General features: G+C 38.8%; 1 protein-coding gene across 1 annotated transcript in view; it reads left to right on the top strand.

Annotated features, from left to right (window-relative positions):
* The first annotated feature begins 18044 nt into the window (after positions 1-18044).
* Positions 18045-22188, top strand: part of LOC139712931 (CREB-binding protein-like) — a 39377-nt gene continuing 35233 nt past the window's right edge. Inside the window, 2 exon segments of the mRNA XM_071624712.1 lie at positions 18045-18130; positions 18891-19131. Of these exon segments, the coding sequence (XP_071480813.1) occupies positions 18045-18130; positions 18891-19131 (327 nt within the window).

Here is a 22188-nt window from a genome sequence, read left to right as displayed (position 1 = left end):
TTTTGTCAGTGATGTCGCCAAATGCACTGACATGGCAATTTGGCAAATTTTCATAAAAATCATAAAAATGTTGTGAATCAAACTACTTTCTCAGTTTTAAAGCAATTGAGCTGAAATTTGGCATATGCGATTATTGTAATGTGTGGTTGTGGTAGACACCTTTATCATAAGTTTTTAGAAATATGTTGCCATGGCAACAGTAGTTTTTATACAAATCATACAGAAGTATGTGTATTGACCTTACTCCCTCAGTTTTTAGCTCACCTAAGCCAAAGGCTCAAGTGAGCTATTGCGATCGTTCTTTGTGCGTCGTCCGTTGTGCGTCATGCGTCGTGCATAAACTTTTTACGTTTTCATCTTCTTCTTGAAAACCCCAAGACTGATTTTCACCAAACTTGACAGGTAGCATCCCTAGGGGGTCAGGATCTCATTTTTTCAAATGGGCACCATGCCTCACCCAGAGGGCCCCGAGGGGGCCCACTCCCCCCCCCCCAAAAAAAAAAAATAATAATAATAAAAAAAAATAAACAAATAAAAAAATTAAGGAATCTTTTAAAATCTTCTCTAGAACCAGAATTGATAGAGCTAAGTTGATACTATGAGTTAGTACATTGATGACTGTGGTTTCATGTTTGTTCATGGCGGAATCAGGGGTGCCCCCCTTGGGACCCAGGGGAGGGGGGTGGGAAGGGGTCCTAATATAATGGGGCCTAAATTGTACATTTTCATGTTAGGATCTCAATTTATTAAAATGGTCACCATGCCCCACCAGGGGGGCCCCATTGGACCCAACCCCCCCCCCCATCCCAAATTAAGAAATCTTTAAAAAGTCCTCTTCTCTAGAACCAGAATTGATGGAGCTATTAAAGTTAATACTATGAGTTTGTACATTGATGACTGTGGTTTCAAGTTTGTTCATGGCAGAATCAGGGGTGCCCCCCTTGGGACCCAGGGAAGGGGGGTGGGTAGGGGTCCTAATGGGGCATAATTGTACATTTTCATCTTCTTCTTGAGAACCCCACGACCGATTTTCACCAAACTTGGCAGGTAGTATCCCTAGGAGCATAGGATCTCAATTTGCTCAAATTGGCACCGTGTCCCACCTGGAGGGCCCCAAGGGGCCCGAACCTCCCAAAATTAAAGAATCTTTAAAAATCTCCTCCAGACTCAGATGTGATAGAGCTAAGATAATACTATAAGTTAGTCCATCAATGACTGTTGTTGCAAGTTTGTTCATGTAGCAGATCCAGGGGTGCCCCTCTTGGGGGCAGGTGGGAGTGGTGATGGGGAGGTTCAAATGGGGGCCTAAATTGTACATATTTCATCTTCTGCTTGAAAACCTCATGATTGATTTTCACCAAGCTTGGCAGGTAGCATTCATAGGGGGTGAGGATCTCTATTTATTAAAGTGGGCACCACGCCCCACCCAGGGGGCCCCCATCCCCCAAATTAAGAAATCTTAAAAAATGTGGGCCCATATTGTACATTTTCATCTTCTCCTTGAGAATGCCTGGTCAGATTTTGGTAGAGCTGTGAATAATTTAGATTAGTGACTGTGTGAAAGGTGAACTTGCGATATACTCAGGTGAGCGCAAGACCCCCGGGTCTCTTGTTTAGCAATTGACCCCCAAATTTGGCGTGTTTGATCGCTATGATAGGTAGATGTGCAAAATGCCTTTTTTTGTTGTCAGGATCACCTAATGTGTTGCCATGTAACAGCATTATTTTCAGTAAAAAAAAAATGTTTTGGATCAAACTACTCTCAGTTATAAAGCAACTGAGCTAAAATTTGGCACATGTGATCAGTGTAGTAATTATGCAAGACACCTTTTTTTTTCATGAGTGTAAAAAAATCAGCTGCCATGGCAATAGCAATTTTTATACAAATCATACAAAAACATGTAGATTGACCTAACTCCTTCAGTATTTTGAGCATTTGGCTTGTAATTTTCACACATGTAGTCAGTACAGTACAAAGATGTGCAAATTTAATCTTTTGTCATTGTCGAACAATGCATTGCCATGGCTACAGCACATTTTGAATGACAATCATACAAAGATACGGTGGCTTCAACTAACATTTGGTTGAGCATTTGGCTTGAAATTTGGCACATGTGACTGCTATGATATGCAGATGTGCAAACTTAGTCTTTCTTTATTGTCAAAGAGTGAGTTGCTATGGCAACAGTTTGTTTTAATTGAAAATCATTCAAAAATAGTCTAGAGTATAACTCCCTCAGTTTTTTAGCAATTGGCTTGAAACTTGGCGCATGTGACTGCTATACACTGCAGTATGTAATTGTGCAAATGTCATTCTTGGTTTTTGTCAAATAACGTGTTGCCTGGTTACAGCATACATGTATTTTGAATGAAAATCATACAACAGATATTGGGGATTCAGCTAAATTCCTCGGCTTTTTAATATTTGACTTGAAATTTGACACGTGACCGCTATGATTTGTAGTTGTGCAAACTTCAACTTTTGTTTTACAGTTTACATCAAACATTGTGTTGCCATGGGAACAGCATTTTCAATGAAAATCACAGAAATTACCAGTTTATTTATCTACATTGTAACTCACTCAGCTCTTTTAAGCCTCTGACTTGAGATATGGCACATGTGACTACCATAATTCTCAAATGATCGAAACACATATTTTCTCATTGTTAAACAATGCATTGCCATGGTAAACTTTTTTTCATTAAAAAGCGTACAAATATGTTGTTGGTTTAGCTAAACTCCCTTATTTTAGGTGGGGGTGTTAATCATATTGAGTGATACTGTAAAAGTGGAAATTTTTGCAGGGTTGAATTTTTCGCACATTTTGCACACCCAGAAACTAGCATGAAAATAAAAACATGCAAATATTTTTGCTTGCCATGTGGTCCAGTAGTTGATGTCTTGATTCCTCAGAATTAAAAACATGTGAAACTCTCCTAACCCCGCCAAGCGAGAAAAATAAGTCACACGAAAAATATCCACTTTTACAGTACAGTGCAGTTCTAATTTTATTCAAATGTGTGTGGCGCTCCGACAAAATGAGTCATAAGTCGCACTGGGAATTTTCCCGTAATGAGCCAAAATGAAGGGGAAGCACTGCTCGGGTCGAAATTTTTTTATGACGGATTTTGATTCACTGATGTTTTATCTATATGTACAGAAAATTTCAACGTGTAAAAATGAGTGCAAGTGTCCCAAATCACAGTTTTTCTGAGGCAACATTTTCGGTTTCATTTTTTTCGAACGCTCGCCTTTGCGTTGCGTTTCGCACCTATTGTTCTTGCCCGATCAAGACTCCGCCTCCGTTGCTAGGGTGTATGCTAATGAAGTATTGCTCTTGACCCCATTGAAGACAAAACAAAGCATGGTGCGCGCGGCGGTGTTGGCGGCGGCTAGGGCTTTAGAATTACGCAATAACAGTGAGCTGACCAAGGCTATCGATAATATGATCAGCGAGTTGCGTTTGATACATGCACCGCATTTCATGAAGTGGTGATTGATGTGACGCACAAATGGCGCTGAAAAAATTTATTCCAACGAACGAATACGCAAAATTTATGATACTTCATCAATGAGCTAATACATGATCACACGTCGAACTTGAAACCTCTCTACTAATGCGTGTGTGTACTTTTACAACGGTTATTGGCCTCATTAATGAATTCATTCAGATAATTATAACTTTCGTTCCCTGGTATGTGACTTGCTGTTTAAAGTTCGTCTTTGGAGATATAGTAGGGTCTAAGTTGTCAATTATTCTCGTTTTTATAAAGTCGACAATTCGTGTGATAATTAGCTAAATGTATGTAATGCATAATATTATTTCCCTGGTTCATAAAACTAATTGCCCTATTTCCTTATGATGGTTTTTGCCGCGACCGCGTGGAGAGAAATCGGAAGACAAACATTATTAATGCCCAAATAGCTTGTGTTCCCTTTGGAGGATATTCTGACTCTTGTTGTGATCTGTGTATTTTTAAGAAGTAGGACCTGTTTGAGAAAGTGACAGAAAGCTGTGTCGCTATTCAAAAGTGTACTTCTTCATTTTGTTTTTTTTTCTAATTAGAATGTTTGTAATGATAGCTGTTTGTCATGTATTACGAGTAGCTGACATGTGAGAGGTCAAGTTTGCAAAGAATTTGGCTAACAGCTTTGCGAAGTAGCAGCGCTAATTGCCTATTAATTGTGTATTCTGAGGAATTCCGAGTGAAAGAACTTGGACGACACTGTTCACGCTGAATAAACCCCGCATCAACGAAGCCTTGAACAATAAAAGGTAAACTTCCTGCTATCAAGGGTGGATAATCACGCAACCAGTATTCTTTCTTTGCCATTGATAGCAGAATCAGTGACGGAATGGAGCAACAGTGTTGGAGGATCGGCATTATGTCTGCTAATTTGTAAAAGAATTTTTCAGTCCCCTTTTGTGTTCAGAACCACAGTCAGGGACGCTAACTTACTTTATCTCCTATCGTTACTATCTTAAAATGTGAATTTTATGAAAGGTTAAAAGTGATCGCAGAATCAGTTCTTCTGCGTGACACCAGGCTTTTATAATAGCATACCAAGCTTAAATCGTTTTCCTGTATAGAAAGGGCGGGAATACACACTTATTGCAATCATCCGAATTTGAGAGTGATACACTTTACTATTTTTCTTCATCTTTCCCCCGACAAAGACCATCTTAATTCAAAACAAACAAACAAACAAACAAGCAGTTGCATTATATCAGAATGTACTGAATTTCTGTGTTTCATGTATGTATAGGTCATCTCTTGACGTATAGTAGGCATTTGTTGTGGATTTTATAGCATTTCCTAATAAATGCCTTTAGCGAAAACCCAACACAACTTTTATCAAGGAGGGAAGGGAACTTAAATTTAAGTATAACATAGTTTACAGAAATCAGACATGTAAATAAGGCAATTATATACATTCGCATGGCCGATTGTAATCTCTTATTTTGACTATTAAACATGATCGTCTGCATTTACGTGCTTTTTCTAATTATTTCTTGAACTTTGCCTCATTTTCTCTTTCTTTTTTTAACAATTGCTCGCAACATTTAATTGTAACACAGTCTGCTATCCCACAATATAATGTTCCATTTGATTTGTCACTTATTGTTGGTCGGGTGACGCCACATGTTGGAAACTCGAGCAATGATACATGACATTTTGTTTGTTGGTTTTCGTCTCATCGCTCAAAAGAATTTTGACTGCGATTACAGAGGTATCATCTATAAGACTTAACTGATGGTTTACAGAAACGATCATCAATTCAGTAAGGATTAGTCAACAAGTCATGAATTCACTTTACCCATAATGTCTAATCGAACTACGACATTGTTGAAGTAACCGCGCCTTTTTATTCTCATAGTTCAAACTAACTCTTGACATCATCAAAGCAAATTATTCTTTATATAATTTCTCAAACTACTTAAAAGATGGCCTAAGTCAAAACATTCTACAAAGATTGCATACGACAATCTTTACTGGCCAAAGCAAGTTTTCTAGAGCTATCAGTTCCCCTATTACGATGACTTCAATTGTGTTTTGAACTTGTACCGAACTACTTTCAAAACTGCTATTACCTTTGTAGTTCGATTAATAAACCAGTCTTTTGAATTCATAACCAACATTCGTAATCGTAACCATACGGTAACATAATACTGTCAATAACAGTTGGAAAATGTAAATGCTATAATAGCGCGAAATAAATGAGTAACGATTATCTTCATCCATTTTAATTCCTAAGTGATGTCGCTACGAAAATGACACATGGTTTGACTACTGCTTCAAGCAAATAAAAGTAAAAAGGAATGGGATAATTAATACTTCTAATGATAATACCACGCCGTACAATGCATTCCACTGTATTTGGTAACATTTGGTTACGTTTGTGTGCGCTTTACCTATACGGAAAATAAAGGGCAGATGTGTATCACGTGTCCATTATCTGATTCTGACCACGAAAATATGGCGACTGTTTAAATGCTGAGTATGTACTGAAAAACTTATGTCTCCTGCCAGTATAGACAAACTAATTTGTAGTGTATCCCCACTTGAAATTTAAATGAAGAAAAAAAAAAAAGAAGTTCGACTTTCAGCAGATTTCAACCATTTTGTATGGCGCCTGATACATGTAATGGACACAATTCTTTAGCGCATTAGCAATCACACAACTCTCGGGAATAAATGTATGTCTTAATAATTGTATCTTATGGAAGAAAACTCGTCTCCTTGGCTGAATTTTAGCTTCCTCCTTTTCAAGCTTGCGGGAAAGAAATAGTTGAACATCAAATGCAATCATAAAGAGAGGCACATCCTTAAAAACAAACACAGGAGTACTGAGACACACTATGAAATAAAAACGGGCCTTTAATCACTATTGACAACGCATGACATTGAAATGCTTTTTTCTTTGGGGGGGGGATTTACAATTGCTTTTTCTGAAGGTTCGTTAATCACACAATGAAATATATGGTTCGCTATTAGCTTAGGTTCGTTAACAAGAAAATTAGATGCGGTTCCTTTTCCGGTGGTTCCTCTACCCGAAAGAATCAAGCAATTATCATTCATTTTAGTCAGGTTTGTGAATACAAAACGAAATAATTGTCAGTATAATTATCTATACTCAACTTCCCAAATACAGAAAGATTGTAACTGTAAATGTGATGTAAAAAAAGAAAAACATTAAGCTTAAGCTACAAGTTAATGGTTCTTTATATGCTATGGTATTACAAAAGTGACCGAGATTAAGAAGTATATTCCATAATTATAAACCCAACGTGAAGCTGTCAGGCCTATATCAACCTTTGCTTCTGATACGTATAGCATGTGCAGCAGTGGCAGGCGTGATAAGCGATAATTACTGTGGACGCAACGCCTATAAAGGAAATGTGCCTAATATGGCGGGAATTCAGAATGTTACGGCTGTATACAGCTGCAGCAGAACAGACGCGAAAGCAGTCTTTGATGCTCTGCAACATTACGACCGTGTGCGTAATTTGAGGGGTTTTAGTACACGCAAAGAACACAATCTCAAAAGACGACTATCTTTAATTAACATCATTGACTTTCTCTATACCGATGCTGTCTTTGAACCCCCGCCTACCATGGGTTTTCAGGTTCTGTTTAGGCATTGGTACTTGCTAAACGCATCCTCTTTAGTTTCCATTGACAACAACATGGGAGGAGAATGGAAGCGATCAACGCCCTCGCTAAAAGACGCTTCTCGTAATCCACGCATTGCGTGCCTTTTTTCTTTCTACTGTTTCCTATTGTTAAAAAGTTTAAAACTTGCGGCAAACTACACCGCAGCCGACACACAACACGTACCGACTCTTTCATGCGGCAGCAGCGGCACGGACACAAACGCACCGAAGTTTACATTCGGGCTGCCGTATTGGTCAGAATCGTTAATGATAGACCTGTCCTGCGATTGGTTAATTATCTTACACACCCAAGCTATCGCCTAATACGGTAGTGCATGCGATGGAGCGTAAACGGCGTCGCTAAGCAGGACTGTTGTATTGTTTCGTCCCGTGAAAGAAACAGGTTGTGAGCTTGAACATAGCCTGAACTTTGAGAGCGATTTTCTCCATTATTTAGAAAATGGACTGGCATCATAAGCGTAGTTAATATTCGTTTTTATGATGCATAGGGATGTCGGACATATCAGTGTAAAGCTTGGAGTCTGTAGAATTCACATATAGGCATAACTACGATTTCATTTTTTGCGACTTTTGACTCATTCCGACGGAGCGCATCACATGTGTGAACATGAACATTGGCTGTAGCTGAATGCACCGTTTAATTGCCATACACACTTTACTTCCAGTGTGGTTGGGTTCACATTGAAACATACATTAAGGTATACATTGTATTCGCTATTCACTATTCGCTCTTCGCTACATGCTATACGGGGCATGGCGGGTCACATAAGGTAACGCGCATGTCCTACTTTGAATTCCTTTTTGGCGCTGTCAAGTCGACCCAGTACACCATCAACTCCCTATCCCATGCAGGTAGGATATCTTCCTCCTATACAACCATCCCAGCAATCTTATTAACAGTTTCTGAACTAAGATTACATTGGAATGTAAAATATTTGTTAAAAGAAAGTTATCACTTGAGTACAAGAATAAAAAACTGACCCAACTCCACTGGGGGTCATTTTGGGTGAATCATTAAAAACCGATTATTTTTTATTTGTTTAATAAGATTATATTTGATCATAATGCAAAACACTGCATCTGATTCAGAATATCAGTCTAAATGTGACCCGCTACAACAAAAGGATCGTAAAGTCGCTGACGGGTGAGCCGAGAAAAATCAAGTTTGAAGTCAGATCCTCAAAATCCGTCAAAACGTTCAGATTTTTGTTTTTGACATAGTTTTGTAGTCTAATATATCCTTTGTCATCTGCAGAAATATCCAAGCTAGATGATTAGCGGAAAGGCAAGAAAAAAACATTTTTGTTGGCCATGATTTTCCGACTTTCAACGGAACAGAAACGTGTCCGAAGATTTGGATTTAGCGCCGCAGCTAAACTCCGCCCCTAGAAACGAGGGAGCAATCTCATTGGTCAGTGCGTGACATCTTGGTTACAGAATGGTCTCGCGTAGATGGCTGGCGCTAGGCTTGAATGAACATCGCAGAGGTTGCTAGGAGCGTGCCTTCTTTTGTGAAACGATGAAAACTATCTTGCTTCCCCTTGATCATGATAGCGTCGGAAGGAAAATTTGAAGGTGGTCTTCTCAAAATGCTGATTTTCTAAACCACTAGGCATGTGCTTATAAAATTGTCAATATCTCCGCAACCTAGTACTTTTTATGAGGCATGTTATATATGACATTAAAGTGGAAGAGTAAGGGAATTCTGTCATGCCTTTTTCAGAAAATTGTCCTCCCTCGACTTTGGAATCCTTTTGTTGCAGTGTGTCACAAATGCTTATTTTAGCCATAGAGAAAATACAGACCAAAATTTTAATTATTTTATAAACGAGAGATGGTATATGCTGAACGAAAATCGAACAAGCACAATTTCCATTATACTATGATACTATACGCAGCTATACGGCATTTTCGCATAGTGCCCTCTTTTGTGATCCGGCCCTAGGAAATCCTTTCGTTCAATTCAAGCTATTCGTGTGCCCTCAAAAACATGCACCGTATACCCGAATAGTGTACTCATCTGTGAACCCAGCCTAAAATAGCCATGGCGCAATAGAATTGCAAGATAATTTTAGCATCTGTATTACATGTATGTGGTAGCTTAGTAAACTTGTTACCATCAATCTTATCTGCAGTGCAAGTGGTAAGCTGTATGACTTCGTAGCTCAATTGGCTTTACTTCCCAAACAATAAAAAACCAAATTTTCATACTTGGCAATGTGCACAAATTCCTCCTATGCAGCATCTCTTGTCAGTTACAGTTTAATTGGAAAAACCTTTTCCACTACTTAGTTTCCACATCATTTCTCCATTGCATTTATCATAGATGGCGTATCCACAGCAAGAATGAACGCAAACATTGTCGGAGGGAAGCCGGAATCTGCGTTGTGTAATGACCAGGCAGTGGCTGCAGAAGTCAACTCTCAGGAACAGGGCAAACCACCCAAACAGCTCCAACCTCAGGTCCAACAACCACAACAGCCACCACCACAGCAGCAGCAGCAGCCACAGCAAAATGCTAATTCTTTTGGTAACCTCCTGCCAGTGGCATCAACAGGGAACTCCAGCAAGTTAATCACATTGAGTGATACTGTAAAAGTGGAAATTTTTGCAGGGTTGAATTTTTCGCACATTTTGCGCACCCAGAAACTAACACGAAAATTAAAACACGCACATTTTTTTGCTTGCCATATGGTCCAGTAGTTGATGTCTTGATTCCTCAGAATGAAAAACATGTGAAACTCTTCTAACCCCGCCAAGCGAGAAAAATAAGTCAAATGAGAATTATCCACTTTTACAGTACAGTGCAGTTCTAGTTTATTCAAATGTGTGAACATGAACATTGGCTGTAGCTGAATGTACCGTTTAATTGCTATACAGACTTTACTTCCAGTAAGTCTGGGTTCACGTAGAAGCATAGATTAAGGTATACAGTATATTGGTATTCGCTATTCACTATTCGCTCTTCGCTCTTCGCTCTTCGCTATATGGGGCATGGCGGGTCACATAAGGTAGCGTGCATGTCCTACTTTAATATTCTTTTTTTGGCGCCGTCAAGTCGACCCAGTACACCATCACCCGCACCATCAACTCCCTATCCCATGCAGGTAGGATATCTTCCTCCTATACAACCATCCCAGCAATCTTATTAACAGTTTCTGAACTAAGATAACATTGGAATGTACAAATTTTGTTACAAGAAAGTTATTACTTGAGTACAAGAATAAAAAACAGACCCAACTCTACTGGGGGTCATTTTGGGTAAATCATTAAAAACCGATTATGTTTAATTTGTTTAATAAGATTATATTTGATCATATGCAAAACACTGCATCTGATTCAGAATGTCAGTCTAAATGTGACCCGCTACAACAAAAGGATTGTAAAGTCGCTGACGGGTGAGCCGAGAAAATCAAGTGTGAAGTCAGATCATCAATATCCGTCAAAATGTTGGGATTTTTGTTTTTGACATAGTTTTGTAGTCTAATATATCCTTTGTCTACTGCAGAAATATCCAAGCTAGATGATCAACGGAAAGGCAAGAAAAAAACATTTTTGTTGGCCATGATTTTCCGACTTTCAACGGAACAGAAACGTGTCCGAAGATTTGGATTTAGCGCCGCAGCTAAACTCCGCCCCTAGAAACGAGGGAGCAATCTCATTGGTCAGTGCGTGACATCTTGGTTACCGAATGGTCTCGTGTAGACGGCTGGCGCTAGGCTTGAATGAACATCGCAGAGGTTGCTAGGAGCGTGCCTTCTTTTGTGAAACGGTGAAAACTATCTTGCTTCCCCTTGATCATGATAGCGTCGGAAGGAAAATTTGAAGGTGGTCTTCTCAAAATGCTGATTTTCTAAACCACTAGGCATGTGCTTATAAAATCGTCAATATCTCCGCAACCTAGTACTTTTTATGAGGCATGTTATATATGACATTAAAGTGGAAGAGTAAGGGAATTCTGTCATGCCTTTTTCAGAAAATTGTCCTCCCTCGACTTTGTGATCCTTTTTGTTGCAGTGTGTCACAAATGCTTCTTTTTGTTGAAGAGCAAAGCACGACCAAAATTTTAGTCATTTTATAGACGAGAGATGGGATGGTATATGCTGAACGAAAATCGAACAAGCACAATTCCCATTATATTATAATACTATACGCAGCTATACGGCATTTTCGAATAGGGCCCTCTTATGTGATCCGGCCCTAGGAAATCCTTTCGTTCAATTCAAGCTATTCGCGTGCCCTCAAAAACATGCTCCATATACCCGAATAGTGTACTCATCTGTGAACCCAGCCTAAAATAGCCATGGCGCACTAGAATTGCAAGATAATTTTAGCATCTGTATTACATGTATGTGGTAGCTTAGTAAACTTGTTACCATCAATCTTATCTGCAGTGCAAGTGGTAAGCTGTTTGCCTTTACTTCCCAAACAATAAAAAGCCAAATTTTCATACTTGGCAATGTGCACAAATTCCTCCTATGCAGCATCTCTTGTCAGTTACAGTTTAATGTGAAAAACCTTTTCCACTACTTAGTTTTCACATCATTTCTCCATTGCATTTATCATAGATGGCGTATCCACAGCAAGAATGAACGCAAACATTGTCGGAGGGAAGCCGGAATCTGCGTTGTGTAATGACCAGGCAGTGGCTGCAGAAGTCAACTCTCAGGAACAGGGCAAACCACCCAAACAGCTCCAACCTCAGGTCCAACAACCACAACAGCCACCACCACAGCAGCAGCAGCAGCCACAGCAAAATGCTAATTCTTTTGGTAACCTCCTGCCAGTGGCATCAACAGGGAACTCCAGCAAGTTAATCACATTGAGTGATACTGTAAAAGTGGAAATTTTTGCAGGGTTGAATTTTTCGCACATTTTGCGCACCCAGAAACTAACACGAAAATTAAAACACGCAAATATTTTTGCTTGCCATATGGTCTAGTAGTTGATGTCTTGATTCCTCAGAATTAAACACATGTGAAACTCTTCTAACCCCGCCAAGCGAGAAAAATAAGTCACACAAAAAATATCCACTTTTACAGTACAGTGCAGTTCTAGTTTATTCAAATGTGTGAACATGAACATTGGCTGTAGCTGAATGCACCGTTTAATTGCTATACACACTTTACTTCCAGTAAGGCTGGGTTCACATAGAAGCATAGATTAAGGTATACAGTATATTGGTATTCGCTATTCACTATTCGCTCTTCACTCTTCGCTATACGCTATACGGGGCGTGGCGGGTCACATAATGTAGCGCGCATGTCCTACTTTAATATTCTTTTTTGGCGCCGTCAAGTCGACCCAGTACACCATCACCCGCACCATCAACTCCCTATCCCATGCAGGTAGGATATCTTCCTCCTATACAACCATCCCAGCAATCTTATTAACAGTTTCTGAACTAAGATAACATTAGAATGTACAATTTTTGTTACAAGAAAGTTATTACTTGAGTACAAGAATAAAAAACTGACCCAACTCCACTGGGGGTCATTTTGGGTAAATCATTAAAAACCAATCATTTTTAATTTGTTTAATAACATTATATTTGATCATAATGCAAAACACTGCATCTGATTCAGAATATCAGTCTAAATGTGACCCGCTACAACAAAAGGATCCTAAAGTCGCTGACGGGTGAGCCGAGAAAATCAAGTTTGAAGTCAGATCATCAAAATCCGTCAAAACGTTGGGATTTTTGTTTTTGACATAGTTTTGTAGTCTAATATATCCTTTGTCTACTGCAGAAATATCCAAGCTAGATGATCAACGGAAAGGCAAGAAAAAAACATTTTTGTTGGCCATGATTTTCCGACTTTCAACGGAACAGAAACGTGTCCGAAGATTTGGATTTAGCGCCGCAGCTAGACTGCGCCCCTAGAAACGAGGGAGCAATCTCATTGGTCAGTGCGTGACATCTTGGTTACTGAATGGTCTTATGTAGACGGCAGGCGCTAGGCTTGAATGAACATCGCAGAGGTTGCTAGGAGTGCACCTTCTTTTGTGAAATGGTGAAAACTATCTTGCTTCCCCTTGATCATGATAGCGTCGGAAGGAAAATTTGAAGGCGGTCTTCTCAAAACGCTGATTTCCTAAACCACTAGGCATGTGCTTATAAAGTCATCAATATCTCCGCAACCTAGTACTTTTTATGAGCCATGTTATATATGACATTAAAGTGGAAGAGTAAGGGAATTCTGTCATGCCTTTTTCAGAAAATTGTCCTTCCTCGACTTTGGAATCCTTTTGTGGCAGTGTGTCACAAATGCTTATTTTTGCCATAGAGCAAATCCAGACCAAAACTTTAATAATTTTATAAACGAGAGATGGTATACGCTGAACAAAAATCGAACAAGCACGATTCCCATCATACTATAATACTATACGCAGCTATACAGCATTTTCGAATAGTGCCCTCTTATGTGACCCGGCCCTAGGAAATCCTGTCGTTCAATTCAAGCTATTCGCATGCCCTCAAAAACATGCACCGTATAGCCGAATAGTATACTCGTTTGTGAACCCAGCCTAAAATAGCCATGGCGCAGTAGAATTGCAAGATAATTTTAGCATCTGTATTACATGTATGTGGTAGCTTAGTAAACTTGTTACCATCAATCTTATCTGCAGTGCAAGTGGTAAGCTGTTTGACTTGGTAGCTCAATTGCCTTTACTTCCCAAACAATAAAAAACCCCAAATTTTCATACTTGGCAATGTGCACAAAATTCCTCCTATGCAGCATCTCTTGTCAGTTACAGTTTAATGTGAAAAACCTTTTCCACTGCTTAGTTTCCACATCATTTCTCTATTGCATTTATCATAGATGGCATATCCACAGCAAGAATGAACGCAAACATTGTCGGAGGGAAGCCGGTCGTCTCCCAGAAGCCCTGCAACATGGGGGAGAAGCCGAACAGTGTCAGTGTGAACCACGATGCTGTGGTGAAGACCGAAGTCACTGTCAAGACAGAGCCCATGGATATCAAGGGTGGCAAGCCCACTCCCCGGGCCACAAAGGCAAAGAAGAGTGAGTGGAAGCAAACTTGCTCACCACTAATTTGTACAAGAATCTAGATCCTTACTTGGGTAAGAGTATCTTTAGGTCAGAATAAGCTTAAACCTGGATATTTTTCTAAACAAGCTGTTTAGTTTTTCTCAATGGGTCCAGAAATCTGTTTAGAATAACATACTGAAAGTTCTCATAAATCATCCTAGGGCACTTCTGCAATCCAAGATAAAAATTGCAAGTAGGAATCACCAATATACACTCTTCATTTCTGTATATGTTTTTAGAGACAAGAAACCGAGTGAAATAATTATTTAGATATTTTGAGATACAGAAATAAAAAAAATAAAAATACTTATTCTCTTCCTCAAATCCAAAATGGCCACCATTTAGCATTTTTTCTCATTAGGTAACCTCAAGACAATATCTCAGTGGATAAGTGTTTGTTTTGAAGTAGGAGTAATGCAATAAGATATGTGACCGGCTACAACAAAAAGGTCCTAAAGTCGCGCACGGTCAAAGCCATGAAAATCAAGTTTGAAGTCAGAGCATTAAAATTTGTCAAAACTTACGATTTTCTGATTTTGATATATTATTGGAGTCTAACATGTCTTCTATCATCTGTCGAAATTTCGAAGCAAAATGATCAAAGGAAAGACCAAAAAATAGCGTTTTTCTGAGCCATGTTTTTTTGGCATTTCAACTAAGCAGAAACTGGTTCGGAAATTTGGATTGAGCGCCACAGATAGGTTCCGCCCCTAACAACGACCAGAGTGATCTCATTGGTCAGTTTGCTGCTTGCTGCTCACCGAAGCGTGAAGCTCGCACACTGCCCAGTCGACTGGTGCGTGCGGGCGGGTGCGCTATGCTCAGCCGCTTCTCACATCCTGGTCACTGATTGGTTGGTGAGGAGACCGCCGACGCTGATGTGCTTGAATGAACTCTTCGGGGGTTGCTAGGGCTTACCTTCTATTGTCCAGAGGTGAAAACTGACTTGCGTGTCCCTTGATCGCGATTGGGTCGAAAGGAAGACTTTTAGGGCGCTTTTCTCGAAACAGTGATTTTCCAGACGTCTCGACATGCTCTCTTTTAAACATCGATATCTCCGCAGCCGATTATTTTTATAAAATGTGTTATATATCAATTTAAAGCAGAAAGATTAGGGGATTATATCATGCAATTTTCAAATAATCGACCTCGCCCGACTTTAGGATCATTTTGTTGTAGCGGGTCACATATGTATTAAGAAATTTTGAAACAGACAAGAACCAATAAAACAGAGTGAAATTTTACAAAAATCCAAAATGGCAGCCATTTCGGGTTTTCTTGTAACTTTTCAACTCGCGATATCCCCAATACACACTTGAAATGTCTAAATATGTTTTAAGATGCAAGGAACCCAATAAGATAATTTAAACACTTGAGCTCTTCTTAAAGTTCAAACTGGCTTCAAACATGGCTGTCATTTCCTGTTTTTTTGTAAAAAGTTTGCAAGGAGGTATCACAAATACAAAATTTTGATGTCTATATATATGTGACCCCGTTACATTGAAAACAGCCACAAGTATTCAATTTCAATTTCAATTTCATTTGTGACAGCTGTGACTTTGTACAAACTTCATTTTTTGCTAGTGTCAAACATTGTGTTGCCATGGTAATATTTTTTTACTGAAAATCATAGAAATTTCTGGTTCAATTATCTTACTCCCTGATGATGATGATGATGATGATGATTATACCCTTGCATATATACATGAAGTGCATGAGGAGGTATATAGGAATCATTGTGTGGTCGGTCGGGCAGTCCGTTGCAAATCTTGTGTCTTGTACAGTTTTGAAGCAATTTGGATGAAACTTGGGATGCATGATGACATTGAGGTGTAGATGTGCAAGACATGTCTTTTGTGTTTATCAGAGGAAGCATTGCCATGGTAACCAAAATTTTCCCAAAACCTTGTGAAGCAAACTACTTCCATAGTATTTAGGCATTTTATTTCAAATTTGATACTATGGATAATGATATATAGGTGTAGTTATGCAAGACACTTTGTGTTTGTACTTGACAAGATGTTGGCATGGTAATGGCATATTTTCCTGAAAATCTTTGGAGTGAACTATTCCACAATTTTGAATCAATTAAACTCGGATTTGGTGTACGTGATGACATTGAGGTGTAGATGTGCAATACATGTTTTTTGTGTTTATTGGAGAAAGCATTGCCATGGTATCCAAAATTTTCCCAAAACCTTATGAAGCGAACTACTTTCATAGTAATTAAGCAATCTATTTCAAATTTGGTATGCATAATGATCTATATAGATGTAGTTATGCAAGACAGTTTTTGTGTTTGTACTCGACAAGATGTTGCCATGGTAATGGCATATTTTCTTGAAAATCTGTGGAGTGAACTACTTCGACAATTGTGAAGCAATCAAACTCACAAGGTACACACAAGGTACTACATACAGACACACAAACAATGAACCTTTTATCAAACCCTGGTTCAATTCTTTTTGAAAGGGGTCTGGGCTGTTGGAGCAGGGATATTAATCACCTTCAGTAATAGTTCTCGGTGCTATTGTTATCATCATCATTATCATTTTAATACTGTATAGGCCTACGGTAAACAATCGGGACAGAGAGGGAAAGAGATGGCTGGCATTTGTCAGCTCTCAAACGCAAACTTTGAGGGACTATGGATTGAAAAGTAAATGACATATTTACTTCATTTTTTTAATGCCTCGGCAGAAGGGATGCTTCTAGATGACTTTTTGAGGTCTGAAACACAGCTATACTGCTATCTGCCTCCTTAATGGAGAAAGGAAAGGAAGGCAGAGATTGCTCCATAGGGTCATGTAATATGCTCATGACAATCCCATTGCCCCAAGGGCTTGTTACCCAAATGGCCGCCATTGGGCTCCATGCTGGGCTCCATGGCATACTACACCCGTTTGCATGTGAAATTACAAGAGTAAGCTCTCTTTAATAGCGCATGGCATGAGCTTCTATTCTCTTTGGTAGTGACTGCGTGTTGTCACCATCTTGACAAAAAACAAACGAACAAACAAACAAAAAATGAATTAGCAAAAGAAAGAACAAAAATCCCATGATGACAAGGTGCCAGACTTGGGGAAGGAGGAAGGGAACCCTGGGTCTCTTGTTTTGAATGTTCAACAAAGAACCAAATTATTATATAATTAGCGGGCTTTAAAGTGATATTCATATGCAATATAAAGGCACATTACAAAGACATCAGTTACAGATAGTATGTTCATTACTCATCCTACTAATTTGTATCATGAATAAATTCAGAGTCTTTCAGAGATTTATTTCTGCTTAATGAATAGAGCAGGCCCGGGAAGGGGGGGGGGGGGGGGTTCTGGGAATGAGTTGTGCCACTTCCTTAAGAAGAATAGTGTGCCCCCTTTTAATTTTGTTTAAAAAATGACGAAACCATATTTGTGAGGCTATTGTTGTGGTACGACCAGAAAATCGTATGGAAGTCTTTGTTTTTTGGTTGTTTTTTTTTTACTTGTCAACTGATGGAACCAGGAAGTGACAACAGAAATATTTTTTGCACCCCAAATGTGGAACATACACTTGAACTTTAAAGGTCCATTTTTTAAATTTTTTATTCTGAACCCTCCCATAAAAATTCTTATTATGGACCTGTAGAGTGTATTGCCTATGAATGTGAAATAGTAAAAGTAAAATGATAGCTACTGTGTGTAGTGTGATATTGAAGTAATCATCTGGTACCTGTAGAATTCAAAGATTATTCAGTGATACATTCTTGTCTTCTTTACCTTTTGTTTCTGTCCGCTCAGCATTCAAACCTGATGAATTGAGGCAGGCCCTCATGCCAACGTTGGAAAAACTGTACCGCCAAAATCCAGAGTCTTCACCTTTCCAGCAGCCAGTTGACCCTCAAAAGCTGGAGATTCCAGTAAGTCTCATGTTTTTTTCCATGATTATGTTTGGATATTATTTTTGCATACTCAGATGCAAAACAAAGGAAAATTGTGTGTGTGCATGCAGGTGTGTATACCTAACGATATGATTTGATCATGAACAACTCGATTTTAGCTCAACTCCACAACTCAAATAAGGTTATGTATATAACAATATTATACAAGATTAATTTCACGAAATTACAAACAATTTAATTGTATATGCCTCACATAATGCAAATAATGTGCCAATGCATTCATGCAATTATTCATTCGGAAAGATGGAGGCTACCACCTTGCGGAATGCAAAATTTATAGTCTTCTAGCTAAAAAAAAAGGGCAAAGTGCAATAAATACACAGAAGGGAAGTGAAAAGGTTGATTCTCATCAACACGATTAAGAAGTACGATTAGATGGGATCCGCTGGTTTGTTATGATCCAAGACGATCTGATGCCATGGTCACGAGTGATAATAAATCGTGTTGATCATAGAAAATTTTTGAACTGTAAAAAAAAATTTCTATAATTAATGCAATTGCCACAATTGACCTCAAGGTCTGATAAAATCTGATAAGATCACCATGATTGCTCCATGATTAAAACTACAATTTCAATCGTTGCACCTATCATAATAGTGGGAATCCAGCAGTAACAAAGATTCACGACTGTTCCCAACAGAAATGTGTGTGTGGGTATGTCTGTCTATCTATTTCCAACTTGGGTCATTGCATGCGGCGTAAATCCCAATCTCTACATGACTACTTTGACATCATCAAGCACCCCATGGATCTGTCTACCATCAAGAAGAAGTTGGACACAGGACAGTACATTGATCCCTGGCAGTTTGTGGATGATGTGTGGCTGATGTTTGACAATGCATGGCTCTACAACCGCAAGACATCCCGTGTCTACAAGTACTGTACTAAGCTGGCTGAAGTCTTTGAGAAGGAGATAGATCCGGTCATGCAGAAATTTGGCTACTGCTGTGGGAAAAAGGTACAACCTTGTATAAAAGTGACCTTGATTCTGTGCTGCAGATGTAGTAGATGTAGGCAACTCATTGACTGACTATGTACTGTAATGATTATACCCACCCACACATAATGTGTATGGGGGTACAATAAGAATTGCTCAGAGGTCGGGTGGCCGGGCGGATGGTTCGTTTGTTGCAAATTGAATCTTATGGATCGAACTACTCTCTCATTTTTGTTGAGCCCACCGGAGGTGCGGGGAGACTAAGGGATCGCCTGCGGCGTCTGTCCGTCTGTCGTCCATCCGTCCATCCGTCCATCCGTCCATCCGTAACGCTACAAAAACTTGAATAACTCTCTACTGAGGACTTCAATTTCAATCAAACTTGGAAGGAAGAGTGGTTATACATAGTTACACATTTTAACAATCATGAAGGTCACCTCAAGGTCAAAGGTCACAGACAGGGGTCAATGAACTTTAGGGCCCAATGTTAAAAGTTTTTATGGCACGTTTCCATTATGGCTCATAACTTTTGATGTATATGTCCGTTTGTGACCAAACTTGGTTGATAGATGTCCCTTGGGGAGTTGAAGGTCACCACAAGGTCAAAGGTCACAGACAGGGGTCAACAAACTTTTAGGGCCCAATATTAAAGGACAAGTCCACCTTCATATACCTGTGGATTGAGTGAATGCAGCAATATTAGTAGAACACATCAGTGAAAGTTTAGGGAAAATCGGAAAATCCGTTCAAAAGTTATGAATTTTTGTCCCCGCCGAACGAGTTCGAGCAGGGGACTATGAAACGGGCTCCGTACGTGTGTGTGTCCGTCCGTGTGTCGTAGCGTCCGTCCGTCCGTGTGTGCGTCCGTGTGTGATCAAAATCTTCAATTTGCTACTTCTCTGTCATTTATGAGCCAATTTTGATTCTGTTTGCTTTATATGATAGCACTACATGGGAGCTTTGAAACTTCTACACAGAATTTCAGTCGTGACCTTTGACCTTGACCTTTGACCTTGACCTTTGACCTATATTGTACATTTTGCTACAAAATGCTACTCCTTCGCCATTTCTAACCCGATTTCGATTCCGTTTGCTTTATGTGATGGCACTAGGTGAGGGCTTCAAAACTTCTACACAGAATTTGGACCTTTGACTTCTTTGACCTTTGACCTTGATTTTTGACCTGTATTGTACATTTTGCTACAAAATGCTACTCCTTCGCCATTTCTAACCTGATTTCGATTCCGTTTGCTTTATGTGATGGCACTAGGTGAGGGCTTCAAAACTTCTACACAGAATTTGGACCTTTGACTTGTTTGTTTTGTTTGTTTGTTTGGTAGATACTTTATTTTCTGCAAATCAATATACATAAGTTACATAATCATGAAAATGCAGGAAATATACAAAGTAAATTAAACGCAAAGTCGTTTGACTTGCATAAACCACGATACATACTAAGTACATAATCATGAACACGTAGGACATATGTAAAGTAAATTTAACACAGTCTTTTGACTTGCATAAACAACGATATGAAAGAAATTTAATATACAGTATGCATGTCTATGCAGCAGTGATAAGAATAACATTTATAGTTAAGAAACGATTATGCAGAGGGCCGCCATTATAAGCATTGCTTGAAAAGATGGCCGGCCCGAGGAAAAGATAAGGACGTACTAAATTCGTAACAATATAAATTCTGCTGCGAAGGTAGCAGGGGAAAATAAACTCTGGTGTGTGATGGTGGTGGTGGTGAATGTGTGTGCAGGTGCTTGAGGGTGCACAATAGCAGATAGGCTGGAATTTAGAATAGTGAAATTGGTTTACTGAAAGAGGGGACGATATGCGCTGTTGCTATCAGGAGACCAACATTAGTTACAGATTTATATAAGTTATTTGTTTTTAGTTCATATTTGAAATATACTGTAATAAAATGTACTTCTTTAAGTTTGCTTTAAATGAAAACAAGGAGGCACACTGTTTCAACTCCTCAGGAAGAGTGTTCCATGTATCCGGACCTTGATGTCTAATCGACTTTTGAGCAAGTAAAAGCTTTGGATTACTTAAGTGAAAATCATGGGAACGACGGGTAGGGTATGAGTGAATATGGTCATTGGTTACTAGGGTATTATGAAAAAATGGTAATGCATTTCGAGTGTGTTTATACATAAATATGGCAGTTAGGTATAAATGTATATCATGGGCCTTCAAAGTTTTTAGGCGATAAAATATGGGGTCAGTGTGAGCCAAAAAATGTGAATGTGTGCATATACGAAGAGCCTTTTTCTGGAGAAGAAAAATTGTGTTCAATTTTGTTTTGCTACTGTTGCCCCATACAATATTACAGTACATTACATATGGTAAAAATAAAGTGTTGTATAACATAATTAAAGTTTGATCATTAATCAAATATTTTATTCTTCTTAAAACACCAGTTGCTTTAGATATTGCTGTTGTAATATTCTGAACATGAGTATTCCAAGTTAGATTGCTATCTAGGGTTACTCCTAGGAACTTGGTTGAATGTTTCTCAGCAATGTTTATATCATCAATAAAAATACTTTGAGGAAGGGTGGGTTGGGATTGTAACGTATGAAAGTGTATAAAACATGTCTTATCAATATTCAATGAAAGCTTATTACTTCTAAACCACTTCGAGATGTTGCTTAATTCCGTATTTAATGTGTCAACCAGTGTTACAATGTCCTTGTGGGAATAAAAAACATTGGTGTCGTCTGCAAATAAGATGAAATTTAAACGAGGAGAGGAGTTGATAATATCATTGATATAAATCAAAAAGAGTAGGGGCCCAAGGATAGATCCCTGAGGGACACCGCATGACACGTTTGAATATGTTGAGTGAGTGAATTTAAATACAACATATTGTTTTCGATGACTTAGATAACTTCTGAACCACGACAGAGTAATCCCTCTCACACCATAGTTATATAATTTTTCAAGTAAAATATCATGATCAATAGTGTCAAACGCTTTACTAAGGTCCATAAAAACTCCAATTATGTGCTCCTTTTTAGAAAACGCATCAATAATATTATCAACAGATTTAATTATAGCATA

Source organism: Diadema antillarum, unplaced genomic scaffold (assembly GCF_040938485.1).
Source record: "Diadema antillarum isolate AM-2024a unplaced genomic scaffold, OU_Dant_1.0 seq00001877_RagTag, whole genome shotgun sequence".
Lineage (NCBI taxonomy): Eukaryota > Metazoa > Echinodermata > Echinoidea > Diadematoida > Diadematidae > Diadema > Diadema antillarum.
Note: the sequence above shows the minus strand (reverse complement) of the source record. Positions and strands in the feature narration are given on the sequence as shown.